Raw genomic sequence first — 20,358 nt, 5'->3', positions numbered from 1 at the left:
TACCTGGGGAAGAATTCGAGCTCTTGGTAAAAGTGAAACCCGGCGGAGCTGCAGCTGAGATAATTGTATGTTAATTGATGCAGTCCGACAGTGTCACGATTTCAATGTTTCGCAAAAAAGGCACAATGGGATGGAGCACAGGAAAAGGGGCCCGAAGGTACTCCGATCGCCATTCCACACGGTGCGACACTTCGGTTGGGGGTTCTAATGCTTCCAGGGAATTGAAGCTCTGGAAAACGATGGCCCACAGTTCGCAAAGCTTCGGTTCGGCTAGAAGTGAAGGTTACGGCTAAATTCCTGCACCGACGGAACAGTTAGCCTCCAATTCCCAGCGGGAGCCAATCGACCTGAACGAGCGAAACGCGATCACTAGAACGCACCACCAATCGATCGATTGAGGTCACCCGATTGGTCGACCGCCACACGACCGGTGATAAACGCCGGTGCTGTCTTGGCGAGGACTCGCTGTAGGAATGCACCACAGCGGTACAAAAACAAAAGTTTTGTCGACACCTGGGTGCAGTTTCCTGCTAGACAGTGGCGTGGTTGCTCCTCTTACTGCCCATAAATCAGGACAGACGCCCGGTGGACTATAATTCTTCAATTACGCTCCCAACCCATTGATAGGTTTCAACCTGCTGTCCTTAAGTTTCAGCAAACATTTGCAATAAAGGTAACATGATCGATGGGGTTGTTGTTGCTTTATGTTCTTCTACATGCTCACATCTATATAATTTACACGCTTCTTAGTAGGAAGTGTTACGCCGAAGCGTGTCAGATTCGATACCAGACACCAAACAAGAATCGCTTTGGCTAATATTCGGTTGGTTTCGGATGTCTGCTAGATATGATCGCTACATGCTACTAACCAGGAATTAATTCCCGGTGCCGGACACCAAAAACCACCTCCAGCTATTCGGAATATATTCTGCTATGAACAGTATTTTTGCTCAAGGACACATGCTTTTGGATTCTCGTAAATAGAACGTACGCCAAGTTGTTCTTGTCGGTGGTGTGAAGTGGTAATTCGATATCTTGCAATTGGTACATTTAAAATGCCTCAACGATTGACCACCATCATATATTTTTAGTATTATTTCAAAAATATGGATTCGTCCAAAGTTTGATCACATAGTTTATATGAAGTTTAAGAATCTTCTGTCGTAATCTTTTTGTTTCGCATTTTATCGGTTGTGAATTTAACCACTTACTTGGACAAAATATTTCGAATCCTTTTCCGAATCCCAATCCTCCCAACACTACAATGAAACCAAAATTGATTAAAACTGATCTGTATGCGAACATGAATCTTGAACAAACTCTACTCAATGCCACAGCCCATTGGAAAGAAATGGTAAAGCTGAAACTCCTAAGTTAACCATTGCAAACTGATCAAACAAACAGTAAACGTTTGCAACACTTTACACCTTCATCGGCTTATCAGCAGCGTATCGTGGCTAAATAAGATGACGTTCGATTAGCACACCACCACACCACACTACCACCTGCAGCTGTAGCGGCTTGCCGTGTGTGGTACCGACTGTGTACCGTCATCATCCGAGTCACCTCGCTCGCTTAAATGGACCATTTTCTCGATCACGTTCTGCTGTGAACACTCACCCCTCCAGCACAGAGCACATACCCGACCAGAGACATGCCAGTAACGGTAGAACGCACAGGTTTTTGTGGGCTCACTTACATACCGGGGTGCTGATTGTTTTATGAACACACGCTGCAGGCAAGTGAAAAAAAGAAACAATAAGCAACACTAATCGTTTGCCAGTCGGCTGTCACAGACAAGGGTGGCAGGAAGTTTGTGTGGAGTGAAGCAAAAACGAAACGAAAAAAAATACTGTTGCGAGCGAGTAGTCCTGCTACTACTCACCTCGGAAGGCGCTTTTAGGACACCACTTTGCAAGTAAGTGATAGATTGCCCGTTGGCAATTGGATTGGTGTGTTAGCGTTAACATTTCTCATTACTACCATCTGATCGCCGCCTTTGCTTTGAGCGTTCTTTCTAAACAACTCGGCGCGGACCGCATTGGCCCGCACGCTCACCCGATCGAGGGATCTATGCGAAAGTGGTAAGTTGCCGGGTCGGAGTGCGGTCGACTTGTAACGTGGCGTTCGACCAGAAGCACCACCAGCAGCACCGATCGGCAATGGAATGTCAACGATGTCGACGAGCTCGGCAGCTTCATGCGCGGGAAGAACAGTGCACACCCGATCGCGGCTAGATCGGCGGAGTGTGGAGTGGGGGGGGCGAACGGGAACCGCAAGTTCCTTTGTACGTGTTGTAGATCGGACCCACGACGTGCCGGACGACGTCCGATAGTCTATTTAACTTTGCGTCCACGCGCACGATCTGTTCAGTGTTTAGTAACGCTTCCTTCCAGCTAGAACACGACACGGCCGGTTATTCGTCTCGTGAACGCGTACCGTACCAGACGTTACGATCAGCGCAAACAACGGTTAAACCTTCGGGACGGTACACAGAGTGTCGCGTACCGTGCTTGGGAAACGGAGCGGTGTACGTGCAGGTGGATGGTGCGATCTGGAAGCTTTACCAAATTTACAATCACACATAGTGGTGCAGTGCGTTGCGAAATCAGGTGCGTGTTATTCGCGTGTCAATGTAACAAATTCTACACAAAGTGTGTTTTGGGTGCTCCGCGTGTTAGCGTAGAATGAAGCGACACTATTACGTGCAGAAAATGAATAGCCAGGAAAAGTTGGGTGACGATTCGGCCGGCATGGACACGACCGGCATCTACACGATCACTGTGCCGCGTGTGGAGGTGGCATTCCCGGGTAGTACCGAACCCATCGCGCCAAGTTCTACCCTGGTCTCGATACTGCAGCGACCACCGAAGACAATCGTTGACTTCGGGACGGTCAATATTTACCAGCCGCCAGATAGTGGTGTGAAGGTTGGTCGCAGCGTTACCGTTCCCGACGGTAAGATGCTCGATCCGCCCTTCGATGATAACAGCGATAACAGCAGCAATCTCAGTGTGTCCGCGAACGACGAGGACAGTGATATAATATCGGAGTACATCGGTCACTACGGTCGGTGGCAGTTTGGGTGGACGTTCTTACTGTGTCTGTTCCAGATACCGACCACGTTTCACATCTTCTGTCTGGTGTTTCAGGTGAGTGTCGTGTGGTTGTAACGGCCACTGCGTACAAGTTTGTCTATCTGATGCTCTATACATATATTGAAAGATCTCCGGAGAGATCTAAAAAGCTCCAGCTGAAGGAAGCTATCAACAATAGGTAGTTACCCTTCAGTAATTTCAGGGATTTAGATAGCTCCGTTTGAAGGCAAATTGGTGTAACCAGTTACGGTACGGTTTGGAATCCAAGCCACAGACAAAATGTCTTCGGAAACGGCAACAGCTTTATGGATGTTAACTTTTGGATGTCCTACGTGAAAACGTCTTCGGTCGCCTCACAGCTTGCATGTTAATTATAACAATAAAACCTAACCCATCGATCAACTCCATTACCTATTTTTTTTTTTTTTATTTAACGGAAGAACGGCCAGGCCGTATATCTTATAGACTACGCTTAATATCTAGTAGTTCACAAATAAGGGTGGGACATTTCCTTCTCTCACCATTGCGATGCACCTTATCCCGGGTGAACTCGGTAGGAATATCGGTTATTTTGGAGTCCCTCTTGTCCTCCTTTTTCGGTGGGCTTTCGTATTACTCCGACATTCAGACAGGCCGTCTGCGGCGTCCTTTAGTCGGAGGTGAGTTTGATGATCTCCATTACCTATTGGTATGATTGGAATTTCATGGATGTATCATCAATGCAATAACTTTTGTGGATTTCGCCTGACTGTCAAGTGTCCTCTAGCAGGGGGGGGAGGAGTATGAACTTCTGGCGCGTTCTTATTACTTTTACACACCAAAGTTCAGCTCATGTAACACCAGCTGGGCTAATATTAAACAATCTGGTTCGAGTGCATACACAGGACACGTGCCGAATCCCCAGTCCCTTCGGTACTTCCTCGGAATGGGGCACGCATTAAAAGGCAGCTGATTGAATACGGAAGACGGTATCAAGTTCACGCTCGTCCATCGGCGATGAAGCGCGCCTTGATTGGATTCGCAAGGGCCCTGATTCGCGATTCATTTCCGGCGCGATACGGCACAACCGTCTGCTGCGTTCACTCGACCGAACTTCCTCGCGTGCCAAACGTGGTTTTTTTCCCCGGGACGATGGCTGGTGTTGGATAGCATCTGCAAATTGCCACTTGGCTTTTCGCTTCTTCTACCGGTAATGTGATAAGGCCGAGCATCGCATCACTGCATTGGATGGTTTCCCTGACGCTATCCACTTACGCTACCGTTAGCAGTGGATCATGCCTTTGTGTAATCGATCTGTCGATTGGAAAGTTGGAATTAAGGGTAGCTCTGCACGAAGAGTGCTTTTTTATTGGATCGCTATTCGCATTGTTTTGGGCATGCCGTACAACTCCAATGCGAAAGATTCCACATCGCAACCACACGTTTTGTTTGACAAATCGCTCAATATGGACACCTTTCACTTTCGGCTTTCGGACACCAAACCTCACTGCTGAACCCGTACGCCATCGACCTTGGTCAATGGGACACGCCAGCTGGGGAAGAGGAGTCCAAACGATTCGGCAAACAAATAAACCGCCAAACAAACCTGTTTCTCGATTTGCCACTTTTTCGAGAGCAAAGAAGCAACATCCATAAACGGGGGTTTCCGCACGCTAGGTCAATGTCATTCAATGCTCTTTTGGTGCGCCCGGGGTGAGTAAGAGGAATTGCACGCTGAGTTATGGTGGATTTTTTTTGTTTGTTCCTTTGACTCGTGGGTTTGTGGGTGATGACGCCCTTTAGCAGGTAGGCGACAGTGTTATGCCTCTGGAGTCGCATTCCTTCGCGGTAATGGCAGAAAGGCGCGTGTTAAACGATTGTTCCAATCTCGTTTGGGCGGCATTTGGGGAGTTTAGCGAATTGTAGGTTACGGCCAACATTTGTGTCTAATGATAATCGTGTCAAGGTTGCTACAACCTTGAACAAAACCAGCCCTAACTAATTTTCCTTTCCTTCTAATCCCACACCATCGATCATGCTTTTTGGGGCGATATTTTGTCACAAAGAACAGTCGAACAGTCGTTTTGAATGAATTTGACGATTGAGCACTTTGGCCTTTTACTATTAGTATCATTTCGTCGATAAATCGATTAATAATCGAATACAATGATAATCGACGAAAGCCTGAGATCCACAAAGAGAGACGTTTTGAAACAACTACTGAGCTTAAACAGCACATCATAAGTCCTGAATGAGTCTTAAATAAATATTTCCACCAGAACGACACTCCAAAGCAGTTTGGAAACGTAAAACAGTGATTAAACATACGTTTTACATCGTCCATACAGTGTCGTGCTTGCGTGTGTCGCTGCAGCAAAGACATGCACCGTCCGACCAGTGCTGGGAATAAATTAATGTCCAACGGGGTGCGTTTCGCCACCGCCGAAACCTTGAACGTTGTTGCCGGTGGTAAGAAAGCGGGAAACCTGTCGTTTCCGATCAACCATAAAACGGCTCGCTCCATCACCCGTCCGTCGAAAAACCGCACCGAAACCACCGCGGCCATTGACTTTGCAGCATAATTCGGTGCAGCACTATTCTTGCGGCTGGTGCGAATGGGTTCGGTTTAGCATTTCGCCTAACTACTACGGTACGGAACGGAGTGTTTTGAGTTATGCTTTGATGCATTCGGTGCAATTGTGCGTTGTTGTTTGGTTTGCTGGTCGATCAACGGCGGCAAATGGCCACTATAAAATCGATTCACTTTCGCCATTACGTGCCGGCGTACGGTTTCGTACAAGGGCTTTTCGGTGCGCTGACATTAGTCGTGTGTGACATCAACAGGTTGCGCGACGGCGTGTGATGCTAGATTGTGTAATTAAACCATTAGGTGCAGGGCACCGAGAGCTGACAAAATGCTGACAAATTTGTCAAAACGGAACTTTTGTCAAATTTTATTTTGTAGAAAATCCACGACAGAAAGTTGACAAAATCCTGCAAAAATTTTGCACCGCTTGCTAATTAAGACATTATGGTCATATTATTTTTTATCGGAAAACTATATTTTATTTTGCATTTAAAGTACATACGCTTAGCAATACGGCCTGGCCGTCCCTGAATAAATTTAAAAAAAAGTACATACGCTTGATTTTTGAATGAACTATAACTTATATTTTATCATTATTCCTCAAATCTCTTCATATTTACATAAAAAATAAAAATATAAAATCAGTTATTTTTTGGTAACAACTGTCGAAAGCTGCTTTGATCATGTGGATATACTTGTCAATTTACTTTGTCAAAGAGTACAATTGCGGCAACGTTATATTGGTTTTTCACAGTTGACAAGCTGATTTTGCCACTTGACAAATAATACTCGCAACAATAACGCAATAAAACAATACTCAGAAACGTTTTTAATCATTTCAATAAATTCCTTATCACCCTAACATACGTAGGATTTGTTGATTATGTTGATAAATGGAAACTATGCAACGTTTCGAATAGAAATTTTGGAGGCTTTAAAGGACCTAAACAAAATCAGCTACGTAACAATAAAACAATTAAACCGTATTTCGATAGGAATTAAGTTATAAATTATAATGTCTATCAACTTTTAGAGCATGGTTTTGTGATATTCACACTTGAAGTGTCAAGTAACAGAGTGTCTCAAGAAATTTGGGTAAAGTTTACGATAAAGTACACAATCGAAGGAATATTTTAAGCAAAAACCCACAACATGCAGTGTGTTATTCACTTTAGAAAAAATCGTGGGAACTCGATAGCCAGTTTACGCAACACGTGGATGGCGATCTAATGCGAAAGATTAATTGCTATTTTATTCCAATAGACAACACCTCCTTTCGTCAATTACGAGTGGCCGATATATTGTACAGCAAAGACCTGTTTCGATTACCATTTAAATATACTCCCAAGCTTACTTTCCATTTCGACAGCATTCTACCGGCACTGGGACGGAACCGCCTCTGGCGCAAGACCTCACAAAAAGAGCCACTGAATTTCAACCTCTACATCCAGTTCGGATTGCATGATTTACTAAACCACTAGTGGAAGTCTTTACGACCGTAACCGCGAACTGGATGACGCAAGCCATCCAGTTCGTTACATTTGACATGATTAAATGCAGTGATTTGAATGTAAATTTGTACAACGAAAGCGCCAGGGCGTCTCTGCGCTACGCTTCGTGTGCAACATCATCAATATCAAAGTTAACACACGAAGGTTGATTGATTTCGTACCTGCACCATTTTTGTTCTGCTCATAAATGCATTCTTATTTTTTTTTTCGGTAGTATCTACAAGGTTTCGCACCGCCAAGCAAATGCATTATTTATACGCTGTTATAAATTTGTTCTACTTCTACACCATTCGCTCGCAGACACGAACCCACAAACCGGAAGAGCAACAGCAGCGAACGTGGCACGCGTCAGGTTCACTCGCTGTGGTTTGCTCTTTTTTGTCCTTTGCTTGTTTGTCGGTGATAAATGTTGTAGCATTCTGTAATAGGAAAATTATGCTTGCAATTGCATTCGTCCTCCTGAGCTGCAGTACACAAAATGACGCGAATGAACGGAGAATTTTTGTAAGATTCTTTTTCTTTTAGAATTGTACTTCTTAATCGGCTCTGCTGCCTCTGATTTGAGGTGATGAAAAGCGTCAAGGATGAATGAAAACTCGATCAATGACCGGTTCCCGTTCCGTTTTGCTGGATAGCACGTGCAAGTCCTTGGACATTTTCTCTACGACCATTCGTTTGTGGCGTTGCTTTTCTTTTCGATTGCTTTTTTATATAGTGTAGAGATAAAACGGATAACTATAAATATACTAGCAGGTCAAAACGACCTAGACCTTGACTTCTGGTGCGCGTTCATCGCTACTCGGGTGGGTAACTCTGGTTCCTTTGGGTGATCGAACTCTTTTCCCTGCGATCTTGTTAGCCTAACGGGCGAAAAGTAATACAATTACATTTGTTTGTTATATTTTGTAAAGCAAAATAAATAAAGTAAATCAATTGCTGACTAAATTCATATTGAAATTAATCTGTATGAAAAATGTTGCATACATCGCACAAGTGCTTAATAAATATATTCTGAGATAATAGGATTTTTTTCTACTCAATATCATTTTAAAGCAAATTTATTTTAATTTTAAAGATAAAACACAAATTAATCAAAAGATGCTATCTTTACCGAAACACAACGAACTAACATAAACGACAATAAAAACAATCCCACACTCGTCATCGCATCGATTTACGGGATTTCCTTTCGCTTTAGTTCCGATTTAGCGAATCGAAGTCAGTCGAACAGCTTCCTGCATCCTTCCAGCATTCGGCACCGGCAGCGCGCCACTCAAACCGGTTGACCTCCGCGAGAGCCCCAAGTCGTACAACAACGCGCCGGTTATCGTTCTCACCGCTCACAGACGACACGCGCCGGCGGTGCGTCACCCAATCTAGTCTGCGGACACCTCAAGTCAAAGACCGACACGAATCCCTTTCGGTACTGCGTAAACGGGACCGGACGGGTACCGCTTTCGAGTGACCCTGGTGGTTGTAGTGCCGGTGCGTAACATTGAAAAGTTCAATCCCATCGGTAGACCTCTTCACGAGCAGCGAATCGTCACTCGGCACCGGAACCGGTACCGTAACGCAACCAAGAACTCTTACAAGAAACAATTGCGCACGTTGCCCGGGGGTGAACGGATTTAGTGGTGACCTTTTCACTTGCTGTTTGTGGACACTTGCATTTGGTGCAGATCTAACATGCAAAAGCACTCCAACGAGTCGAAACATACCACACGCCATGTTGCTAATGACCGGTGCTTCAGGCATTGCGTATGATTGATCCCTTGGGTAAGGACGCTTTCTGCCGGGTGGCAGGGTAATGGCAGAAACTCTCGATCGTTTGCTCGATAAACTCATTGGCGCAAGGGAAATGTCGCGTCAATTTGCACCGACTAGGGGCGTTCTAACGGACCGAGAGACCACCCCGCCTTACGCGTAAGCCGACCATAACGTAGGTTCGAAAACCAGACCTGCGTCGCATTTTCCACCAACTGATGCAACTTCCTGCCGGTATTTCAATGTCTCAATCGACAGCAACTCGCTAGAGCTTCTAATAGCATGCCAGGTACAGTGCAATACAAAAGCTGATCTGCAATCCTTCCGGATCGTGTTCCATTACCCTGCTTGCCGTCGTCCATCGCGCGATGACTTCCTATGCGTTAGAACATATCAATATTCATTAAATGTAGACTCATTGCAAAGCCAAAACCATTACGGTAGGCATAATAAATGGTCACTGTTGCTTTTTTCTTCGCTTCCAGTCGCAGCGCAATTAACTGTTTTATGACCCGTAACGCACATTTGCCCCATTCGATGCTATCGGCTCGGGACTGTTTCTATCGGTAGACGGTATTTCTGTTTGGTTAATAATTCTATGGATATACTCCGAGGAGGTCAATTATTTGCATTTCTTGCTATTAGTACGAGGAAAATTAACGATACTAATGTTAAGGAATACAAATTTGATTTACTTCCTTCTTCTGTTTTAATTCGTATCCCGCTTTATACTGACATACTTAAACACTTTATAAACGATAAGTTCATTAGATCTCTGTGAACGCACTAAATGTTCGCAAACTTTAAACTGAACTACCAAGGCCGAGAAAAAAAAACACCAGCAATCGGAAAAAACACTGAAGTAAACATGTAACGTAGGCGTAACGACCTACTAGGTCATGCCTGCCATTTCTGGCGTACTAGACTTATTTTACCACGTAGCGGGATAGACGGGGGACTGGTCCGGATAGCATTTTGGTTTCCTTGGAAACCTGTTTCGCTCATGTTGATGAACAACATTAGATGAACAACACAATTGTTTTCGGATTTCCGAAACCAGGAGAGCATGTTTTTCAAGAGGCGACACCAGTAGTGTGGAATAAATTTGCCCATCCCTATTGCATTGCATACTATCAAACCCGTGAGAGCGATCGCTAGTGTAAGGAAGATGGATGAAACGGAAAGCATCCTTCATCTCGCTCAAACTTTCCATCGGCTGGTACGAAATTCCATTCAAAACCAGCTGTTTTCAGATTTCCGATACCAGGAAAGCATCCACGGAAGAGGTAGCACCTTTTGATCGAAAACCGCCGAAAGGTATGCAATAATTAAACACTAATTTTCCCGTTAGTCGATTAAAATTTTGCAGCAATTTTACTCAAAAACCGCCGAAAGTTATGCAATGTTTAAACACTAACTTTCCCGTTGGTCGTGAAAAATTTCTTCGAAAACTACCAGTTTCCGAATGTATAGTACCAGGAGAGCATCCATGGAAGAGGTAACTCCTGGTACTGCGCCGTAAGGTATGCAATGTTTATACACTAACTTTCCATTCAAAACCAGCTGTTTGAGATTTCCGATACCAGGAGAGCATGTTGTTCAAGAGGTAACACCTGGTACCAGCCGAGCAATCAGAAATCACGCGCTTCCCGGTAGTTGCAATCCCAAGTTGTTGCATGTAAGATGTTGCATGCCAGATGTTGCGCAACATATGTTGCGCGACATATGTTGCATGTCAGATGGTGTGCAACATATGTTGCGCAACTTGTGTTGTGCAACATGTGTTGTGCAACATCCTGGTACTCGGCTGGTACCAGGTGTTACCTCTTGAACAACATGCTCTCCTGGTATCGGAAATCTGAAAACAGCTGGTTTGTATGGAAAGTTAGTGTATAAACATTGCATAACTTTAGACGGGCAAAATTACCAGGTGCTACCTCTTCCGTGGATGCTCTCCTGGTACTATAAACTCGGAAACTGGTAGTTTTCGAAGAAATTTTTCACGACCAACGGGAAAGTTAGTGTTTAAACATTGCATACCTTTCGGCGGTTTTTGAGCAAAATTGCTGTACTAAGTGCTCTTCCGTGGATGCTCTCCTGGTATCGGAAATCTGAAAACAGCTGGTTTTGAAAGGAATTTCGTACCAGCCGATGGAAAGTTTGAGCGAGATGAAGGATGCTTTCCGTTTCATCCATCTTCCTTACACTAGCGATCGCTCTCACGGGTTTGATAGTATGCAATGCAATAGTGATGGACAAATATATTCCACGCTGCAGGTGTCATTTCTTAAAAAAAAAATGCTCACCTGGTTTCGGTAATCCGAAAACAATTGTGTGCCCGGTAACGGTATAGTGGTTTTCACAGTTGACCAGCTGATTTGGTCATGGGACAAATTTATCAGCATTTTGTCAACTCTCGTGGCCCTGCACCTAATGGATCAATGAATGCTATAAAACATGATCAATTGTTGAAAAAGTTCGGTAAGTAGAAGCTCACCACAGAAATCAACCGTTAATTTTTTTTCATCGCCTAAAACATCAACGTGAGCGAAACAGGTTTCTTAGATATTTCGAAATTTCGAAGAAAATTGTTTACGAAAAAGTAAACCGAATGGAAACTGTACCTTGGGCGAAAACTCTTAGAAGGTGTTGGACTAATCAGGAATCGTAAATGTATGAACGAATGAATGAAATGAACGTATCATATAGGAAAACAACAGTAATTTTATGGCGCTCCCAGTCTGCCGCTCCTGTTTATGTTAGATGCCATGACTTTTAAAAGGAGTTCCCAAACACAATGTGTCCACGTGGTAGAGCGGGGAAAAAATGGTCTACAATGAATCAAATTAATCCACCGACGGAAGGCACACGGCTCTTCATGCACTCTCACGCGCCCATCAATCAAAGGTTTCGCACCCATGGCAACCCCGTTTAGTGATTAACCGTACGGCGATGGTTGGATTAATTGTGCAGCACAGACCCCCGTAAGGCCGGCGCGTCGCCAGTATCACTTTGGCGAATCAGGAAATCGAAACCCGCGCCAACGAATAGGCACGGTCGCGTCGTACTGTTGTTTCCTGCCCGCCCATTGCTCCACGCCACCCAAGTCACCAAGGACGCCAAGGACGTCGGGCGCACGAATGTAATAGGGTTCCTAACTGAACGACGGCGTTGGTTTAAAGTTTTGTGATTAAACTAAACACATGTAATGTACCTATTCGATCCGGGGCGATCCTCTTCGATGCTGGTCAGCGTGGGATCGCTTTTGCTTTTCCTGATTAAAATTAAATTGGTGCGGCTATCTCATAAATCAGATCTGCCTATTTATTTTACTTGTAAGTTATCTTACAGCGCACGGAAACAATCAATCAGTTTGGATCGGTAACAACCGACCAGGAAGTGATTTCACTAACCACCACACACTGGAAGATATGAATTCAGACCAAACAGATGTCAAAAACTGTATCAAAGTGGCCCGTTTGGTTACCTTGGATCGTTTGACAGTATCACATCCACAGCCTGCTAGATTTTAAATCGCTAGCTCATATTTAATCTATTGCACAGGACATCAAACACAGACGGCAGTAGATAATCACACCGGTTTTGCCATTCGACTAGCTTCGCCGACATTGTAGTATTTTCTTTCATCGCCACGGTCACGGTGATGGCCAAGATGGCCGACGGGATAATTGAGTTCTTTGCGTGAAATTAAATCAACACATTAACCTGTTAAAGTTGGCGTCGATCGTGTAAGGTGTCTAGAATGGGTTCGCATCGATAGCGCACAAATTGTGCTTGTATGCGCAGAACCGCTCCGGGCGCGCGTGCCCATGCACAGCAAAGGACATGCAGTGGTATGGAAGCTGCGGGTGGCTCGCTCGGCACCTCGGTACATGCTACAGACCGTGACCTTGCGCAAAAGAGACGCGTGGAACGTGAATAGGGGTTGCGCTTGCGCTTAATCACATCGGTACTGCGCAGTGTCGAATGTTAATGTGCGGTGGATGCGTACCATTGATGTTTATTGCCGTTGCGTTCGATAAAAGATTGCTTATCTGCAGCACGCTCGTAAAGTGATGTCGAATGGGAAGGTTAGACATGTGCTGGATGCAGAAAAGTCACAGCGATCCACTTACAGACAGATCGGATGATGCCCTTGTGGGGGATGGTTTCTTGGATGTGAAAGTATGGAAAATTAAATGCTTGGTGCTTAATGCACAACGATCTACAATGGCACAGCTGTATGATTACACCAGGGGTACCAGGTCACATTGTTGAGCAGGTGTTTTTATTATTTATCTAAACTTGCGAACTCTATTGGAGATGAAAAGTAGAGTAAGGGGTGAAGCAAGAAGAGAATTAGCATAATTTTCGTATCCATACCAACCTGACCTGGGTTTACTTAGACGTTAACTCAAACACTCTCGATGTCACGCACAATACAATGGCACACCATACACCCGGCGACGTCGACTTGGTATGATGAATTGCACTCTTACTGGGGGCTCAGTACGTTAACTATCAGCCAGATCTAATGATGGCGCTAACGGCATTCACTATTAATGAGGGTTTGCCTAGCTGTTGGTAATTATCGTGATTATTTGGTGTCAATAAGCATGTTTTATTTATAGCCCTGGTGAGCGATTACTGCAGTATTTAACTACCTTCTAGCATGTAAGACATCTAAATTGAACAGTATTATTCAATTTAGGCAAATATTTCTTAGCTGTTACACGTGTGATCGCCTAACTAAAGAGCTGTTTTCTCCATTTTCTTCATCCCCGGCTAGGCGGCTGCCCGAGACTTTTGGTGTGCTCGGCCGGCACATTTAACTTCCGTGCCGCTGGAGCTGTGGCGCAACCTCACGCAAACGACCACCGGCAACCAGTGCAGTGTACGGGCGGCACCGTACGAACATCTGACGGTGGACAGCATTCTCGAGTACTTCCATGGTGCGGCGAATGGAAGCGATGATGAGCGCATTGGATGCAGTGCGTACGAGTACGATGATACGATCTACGGGCAAACGATCATCGCCGAGTTTGGGCTCGTCTGCGACCGCGGCCATCTGATGAGCATCGTGGAGATGTGCTTTCTGGCTGGGGCTGCGCTCGGCAGTGTTGGCAGTGGATGGATTTCGGACCAGTTCGGCCGAAGGCACACGCTGATGGGATTCGCACTGATACAGGGTGTTACAGGTAGGACATTTAAACAGTCACTTTATAAACAATTATGACGAACGAGCACTTCGTTTTAACATTTTTGAAAAGATCGCATCGCCGAAAATATGTGTGAAAGTCAGGCATCAACTACGATAGAATTTGTAGAACCCAAAAAATAAGCGAATGTTATTAGATGAATCCCACTGAAAGTCACTTATAATTTGGTATCAGCTCTGTACGTGCCTGCCATCGAATGGCGTGCTATTGTTTTGCATGCCATGCAACCAATTACACGCTCAATTTTCGTCGTAATTGTACACGGGTTGTGGGCGCTAGTGGCGTGCCTTCCGGAACATTCAACTTGTTAGCTACGCCGCACTATGACGAACTCTTCCCTTGATAGCACATGGCACAAATCGGCCATGCCGCAAATGGTCTATTGCCCACCCAGCCCTACGCGATCGCAGATCGTCTATTTCTGGTAATAATAAACCTCTTTGCGTGTCACAAATGTGGCCACAATCAATCCGAGCGTAAAGGTACAATTTGGTTTCCATTATCAAAATTTCCCGATTGGTGTTTGTTTGTTTAAGTAATTGAATTTTAATTCACCCTTTACGTGAGTAGATAGCTTAATTGCAAATCATTACAAACACGAGCTTAAACAGGATGCAAATTCGGTAAAATGTAAGTGTACTCCATATGGAACAGCTACTTACTGTGGACAACAACTAAGGAAATGAGTGGAATGCAAAAAAAAATACAACGATCAACTGTAGATCGTTGTTCTTCGCTTCGTTCACATTGTGGTGGAAGCGGTTTGTTTAATGATTCATTCACTCGTAGCATCGCGGATGGCGGAAAACAATTTCCTACCAAGCACACGATCGGTTTACGTTGGCGGTCCACTAGCAATACAACCAATTGCACGACAAATTCTTAATAATAACCTTGAGTGAAGATTCTCTCAGAACTCGGAACATAGAATGCTCGAGCTTTCACGATTCCGTGAGAATGGCGGTGTATTTAATGGTTGTATTATGACTATTATTTATGTCATAGTCCATACGATCGTTGTGCCGGCTCGTGAGCCCATTTCGCGCCCTAGCGAAGGCATGTTTTTTATTGTGTGTTTTTAAGTTAGAAATAAAAAAGGGCTAAGTCTATTTAATAACCCTTTTTTTGCGTAATATCCTCGTCGGTTGTGCAAAATTCTCATGAACTATCAGCCACACTAATTTCGCATCACCGCGGGTGACTTCAACGCATGAAAAGAGACAATCCCACTGACCGATCAATATGAAGAGTCGACTCAAGCTCAGTGGAGGATCAATTTCCCCTTCGAGGCCCAGGGCGTAATTTTTAAAGGGGGGCCCATAATTTAAATGCTGTTAAATTTTCAAAAATCGCACAATCGGCACAAATTTTTTGGGGCCCCCAACACGGCGAGGCCCTAGGCTACCGCCTACTCTGCCTACCGTTTGATCCGCCGCTGCTCATGATTCAAACGACTCTACACTAGAGATTCTTATCAATGATTTTTTTTCAAAAGATTGATACAAAACTAAAAACCAATCATTTTTATGAGCTTGATAACAATTATTTAACAAAAACTCCATATTTTCACAATACAATTTTGCTCCAGCGTTGGTACTAGCCATTCGTCCATGGTTGAAGGAGTGACAATGATTGGACTCGAGATAATTGGCAATCTTAAATCAATTTTACCCAAAATCACATCACCTGCAGCGCACGGTAGATAAATTTAATCTCTCGTTAACCAAACTCCTTTACCGAAGCATGTGCCACCCCAACGTTCGCAGAAACAACAAGAAGTAATGCGCGAAGCTAATCGGTTAGTCATGTATACGTACGTGCAGTTATGGCCTTTTAACGGCACTGCTGGCTCTCGTCTATCAGCTCAACGAAGACGCCAAAGTCTGCAATCGCCAGACAAATGGAAATGATGTAACCTTCCTATTTGGATCGTAAAAGCTCAGTTGGTGTGCAGGAAATTAGCATCTTCGAATTACACCACATAGACACCATTTGACATTAGATGAGAATGATCAGGAGGTTTAAAGTTTAAAGGACATAACTTTTGCAACCACAAAACATTCTCATTAGCATGATCTAGTTGAGGTGACTTTGGTACTAAAAATTGCCATTAACTTCAGTAAAGCTCATACTAATTACGGATAGTGTTGCGACGGCTATTACTTCAACGGAATGCTCTATGGTACTCAAGAGGCAATAACAGACACAAGGAAGTAAAACGTACCTCTCGCGCATAACAAACCATAACAGACTGCTACTAACGGTGCTACATAATCAATGATACCTCAGCCACAATCCACCATCGATCGACGAACTTCAAAACCTTCCCTTCAACAAGTTCATTATTACAACTCGTTAGTATGCGCACTGCAAAAGACTAGCCAGCCATCAAATATATCGGCGTCACACGAGGACCTCGCAGTGACAGAAACAATTAGTAAAAATCAATCATCCCTCTAATCGCCCCATCTGTCTATCTTTCTCATCCCCACGGCCCACTGAAGGTATCGCGCTCGGATTCGTGACGTCGCTCGAGCTGTACATGGGACTGCGGGTAGTGATCGGTTTCGCCTCGATGTCGGTCGCGGTGGTCAGCTTCGTGCTGGTGGTGGAGCTGGTGAGCGGCCGGTACCGCACAATCATCGGCATTCTCAACATACTTCCGGTGGCCTTGGCCTACATCCTGGCGGCGGGTATCGCATACGTGGCGCGTGACTGGCGCACGATGCAGTTCGCCATCACGGTGCCCGGTCTGCTGCTCGTCACCAGCTGGTACCGATGTCCAGAATCACCCCGCTGGCTGCTAGCCAAGGGTCGGCTGGATGAGCTCTGCCAGCTGCTGGAGCGAGCCGCTACCACCAACAATCTACAGCTCCCCGCAAACTACCGGAAAGCGCTCATAGTGGAATCGGGCACGGAATCAGGCGGCGAACCGGAAGCAGCCGTCTCGGTCGGTGACGTATTCCGCCGGAAGTACATCCGCACCACGCTCGTCATGATCGTCGTCTGGTTCGGCATCATACTGATCTACTTTGGCATTACGCTGCATCTCAGCAATCTTGGTGGCGACATCTATCTGAACACGGTACGGGTGGGCTAAGCGCAATGCCGTGTTATATTAAGCAATCCCACTCACATACCGGCGCCATGTTGCACACGGTGGTTTTTCTTTTACCTCTGACAGGTCATTGCCGGTTCGGTCGAATCGATTGCCATCTGTATCAGCATCGTGGTCGTGCTGAAGCTCGGATTACGGATTAATTTATTCCTCTACATGGTCGTCGCTGGATTGTCCTGCATCGTGATGAACTTCGTGCCGGATGGTAACCTCTGGCTGATAATTACGCTGGCGATGATCGGTGAGTGTTGTTTGCGAGTGTACGGTACAGAGGGAGCACAGTCCAATTTTGCCACCGTCAGTACAACCCGAGCAGCTTAATTAATCGAGATGCCGTGAGAAGAATTACCTCGAGGATGCAACCCAGGCGGGAAGCGTGGTTTAGCTCTAACGTGCGAAGAATAAGGATGAAATTTCAGCCCTTCAAGCCCTTCAACGCTGTCTAAATTTAGCTTACACCAAGCATGCGTCCTTTATCATACCGAACCGAATTTGACAACGTTTCACCGCCTCCAAAAGCGACGACATTCATCCCGCAGGCATCATGAGGCATCCGACGCTGATACTAAAACATTATTCAATTAGTGTTACTTGCGACACCACCTACTGATGTTCTCCACCGGGCCGTACTCAACGATGAGTGCCGTCCGACAACGCACAGATTTATTCAAGTGTTATCAATTTCTCACGTCAACGTCGGATAGAAAGCGGACGTTGTCGGCTTTTCTAATGTGACTTCACTTCGTCAGCTAAACCCCACACTCACTTTACTCGCTTTCTGCTTCTTTATTTCGTTCCATCGCGACTGCTACACCCCTGATTCCGACCCGCTCCCTGCAGTCAAGTGCTGTGTTGGAGCATGTAATGCCATCATACCGACGTTTACCGCGTACCAGTACCCGACCACCATGCGCAACCTTGGTGTTGGGGTGGGAAATTTTGCTGCCGGCGTGGCGCTTATCATTGTACCGTACCTTTGGCTGCTGGTGAGTGTTTCATTCAGCACGTTTGTTTGTGCAATGTCGTCGACGAGCAAACTTCATCCCTTTTTGGAGACTTTATCGCTAGTTTTGTAGAGAATTCTAAGCTTTTTGTTCTCGCATTCCATCACAGGAGCACATTGATCAGTACCTACCGATGACGATCATGGGCGTGTTCAGTATTATCGGGGCCCTTTCGCTCGCTATCCTGAAGGACAAACTGAGCCAAAAGTATCGCCAACGGAAGCAGGCGAAACAAGCCACGGTTTATCGGAACACAACCGCCATCGCTAACGGAAAACAGCACGCTGCGATGGAAGCTGACAATTCAAAACGGTAAGCAGAACGCGTGGTAAATGCTAACGCTCGTAACGCTCCTTTTTGTAACGCTTCCCAATGTGTTATGCTGGTTGTCTACTTGCAGGCGCGCTGGCTCGCAGTATCTGTACGACACTGAAGAACCGGCCGGAATCAGCAACATAGGATTTGCACAAAACGAAAGCATATTCCTGTAAAGATTTATAGAAGCCAATTATATTAGCTCTCTCTCTCTCTTTGTTTTTCTTTTCTGCGGTTAAAGTGCACAACTATAGTTAATAATGGAATATATCGAATAAGATGCGGTTTGGGATAAAATAGGTATAATCTTCCTAATGCAGCTAGCGAGTAGATTCATCAGGCTAGCCGGCAAATAGGAACCATGCGTACTACTTCATCACAGAGTTTAAAGCTAGTATTTAAATGCATCAACTGTGGCATTAGGTTAAAATGCTTTGATATTAACCAATAGCTAAGATTAGTTAGCGTGCTAGCATTCAGCATTATTTTCATGACAGTATTTCGAACGGGTCAGGATACTGGTGTACAAATAAAGTAAGCAGCGGATGAAAGATGTTTATCCAGCCAGGAAGCAGCCTAAAGTAGGCACACGAGCACCAAATGGGAACATACAGGATCGCAAAGCGCCGACGAACGAGAACGATAGAAACAACATGTGATAATAAAGGCTACAAACCACTACTGTTACCTTCATGCAATGAGGCACACATTTTACGACGGATGAATGCACGATTTCATGAGGAGATGTATTGATGATTTTAGTAAGATATGTGGGATGCAATGGACATCTATATGCAGCAAGTATTAAGTATTGTTAGTGTAGTGAAAATAGAGTAAAAATGTCAACACAATTTAACTATACGGCAGAGTAGTTAGAATAAGGGCGAAATAATAATGCAACAAACCATACACACCAACAATCAGCAATAAACTTGATTATTGGCATTCTCTCTAGACATCTAAAGGAACTTCTTTGGTGTTTAAAAAACAATGTTTTAATTTTTCAAAATTAATCCACTATATTCATATTAGAAAGTTATTGGGTAAGTAAGTATGATATCTTAAATGTTTGCAGAAAAGGGTTTGAAACCTATATCGCATGAAATTCGATCTACGATCATTGATCAATTAGACCAAATCCTATGGCACCTGACGAGATATTACTCCCCCATGTGTTCCCCATGTCTATTCCCATCTGATTCTTTATTAATACAATTGAAGCTTTAAAATTGAATATGAAATTGTCTAAACTCGCTCTTTTCATAGTTCTAAATTTTAAGCTTATTAAGGTGAATAAATCAGCAAGTGAAGCTGAATTACCCTCACTCGATTAGGAATGAGGTGAATGAATATTGCCAGGTCTGAGTAGTATTCGGATGACTGGGGTTTGGGGAGAGATACAGTGAGACATCTTAGATCGCACCTTGCTCCAGAATTCAGTTCGACCTCCAATGGTTTTACCGCCAAACTGAAACGCGCCATATCGTCCTCCTCCGCCTACCGTACTCGCCCATATTCTTCGCCACACACAGCACAACACCAACATTAATCCTGCATTATTTACACACACCCATAAGACGTTAAACACCAGGGCAAGAATTGCACGTTGCGTATGGTTTGGTTCATTCGTTTTAGTCGGCTTTAGACGAGAGCGCATGCACCAACGCATTGCAACGAGGCAACGACACCCTTCCGGCCACCGATCGGGCCCGAACTCACTGTGCCCGTGTGCAATCGAGCGATCGTCCAACAGCATAAGGCGT

The 20,358-nt window shown here is 44.8% G+C and overlaps 1 protein-coding gene across 1 annotated transcript; it reads left to right on the top strand.

Annotated features, from left to right (window-relative positions):
• The first annotated feature begins 2,361 nt into the window (after nucleotides 1-2,361).
• LOC128310784 (organic cation transporter protein) lies at nucleotides 2,362-19,514 on the top strand. The gene is made up of 7 exons (XM_053047502.1): nucleotides 2,362-3,152; nucleotides 13,729-14,137; nucleotides 16,663-17,243; nucleotides 17,343-17,517; nucleotides 18,117-18,262; nucleotides 18,390-18,592; nucleotides 18,681-19,514. The coding sequence occupies exons 1-7, from the start codon at nucleotides 2,688-2,690 to the stop codon at nucleotides 18,769-18,771; spliced, it is 2,070 nt and encodes a 689-aa protein (XP_052903462.1). The 5' UTR covers nucleotides 2,362-2,687; the 3' UTR covers nucleotides 18,772-19,514.
• The last annotated feature ends 844 nt before the right edge of the window (nucleotides 19,515-20,358 follow it).

Source organism: Anopheles moucheti, chromosome 2, assembly GCF_943734755.1.
Source record: "Anopheles moucheti chromosome 2, idAnoMoucSN_F20_07, whole genome shotgun sequence".
Lineage (NCBI taxonomy): Eukaryota > Metazoa > Arthropoda > Insecta > Diptera > Culicidae > Anopheles > Anopheles moucheti.
This window is presented reverse-complemented; position numbering and strand designations above follow the sequence as displayed.

Excerpts from the sequence above, each read along its gene's own strand:
- LOC128310784 (XM_053047502.1), top strand. The coding sequence starts at position 2,688 with ATGAAGCGACACTATTACGTGCAGAAAATGAATAGCCAGGAAAAGTTG. Across the intron at positions 14,138-16,662 it reads ACTGATACAGGGTGTTACAG|GTATCGCGCTCGGATTCGTG; the intron begins GTAGGACATTTA and ends GGCCCACTGAAG. Across the intron at positions 18,593-18,680 it reads GAAGCTGACAATTCAAAACG|GCGCGCTGGCTCGCAGTATC; the intron begins GTAAGCAGAACG and ends GTCTACTTGCAG.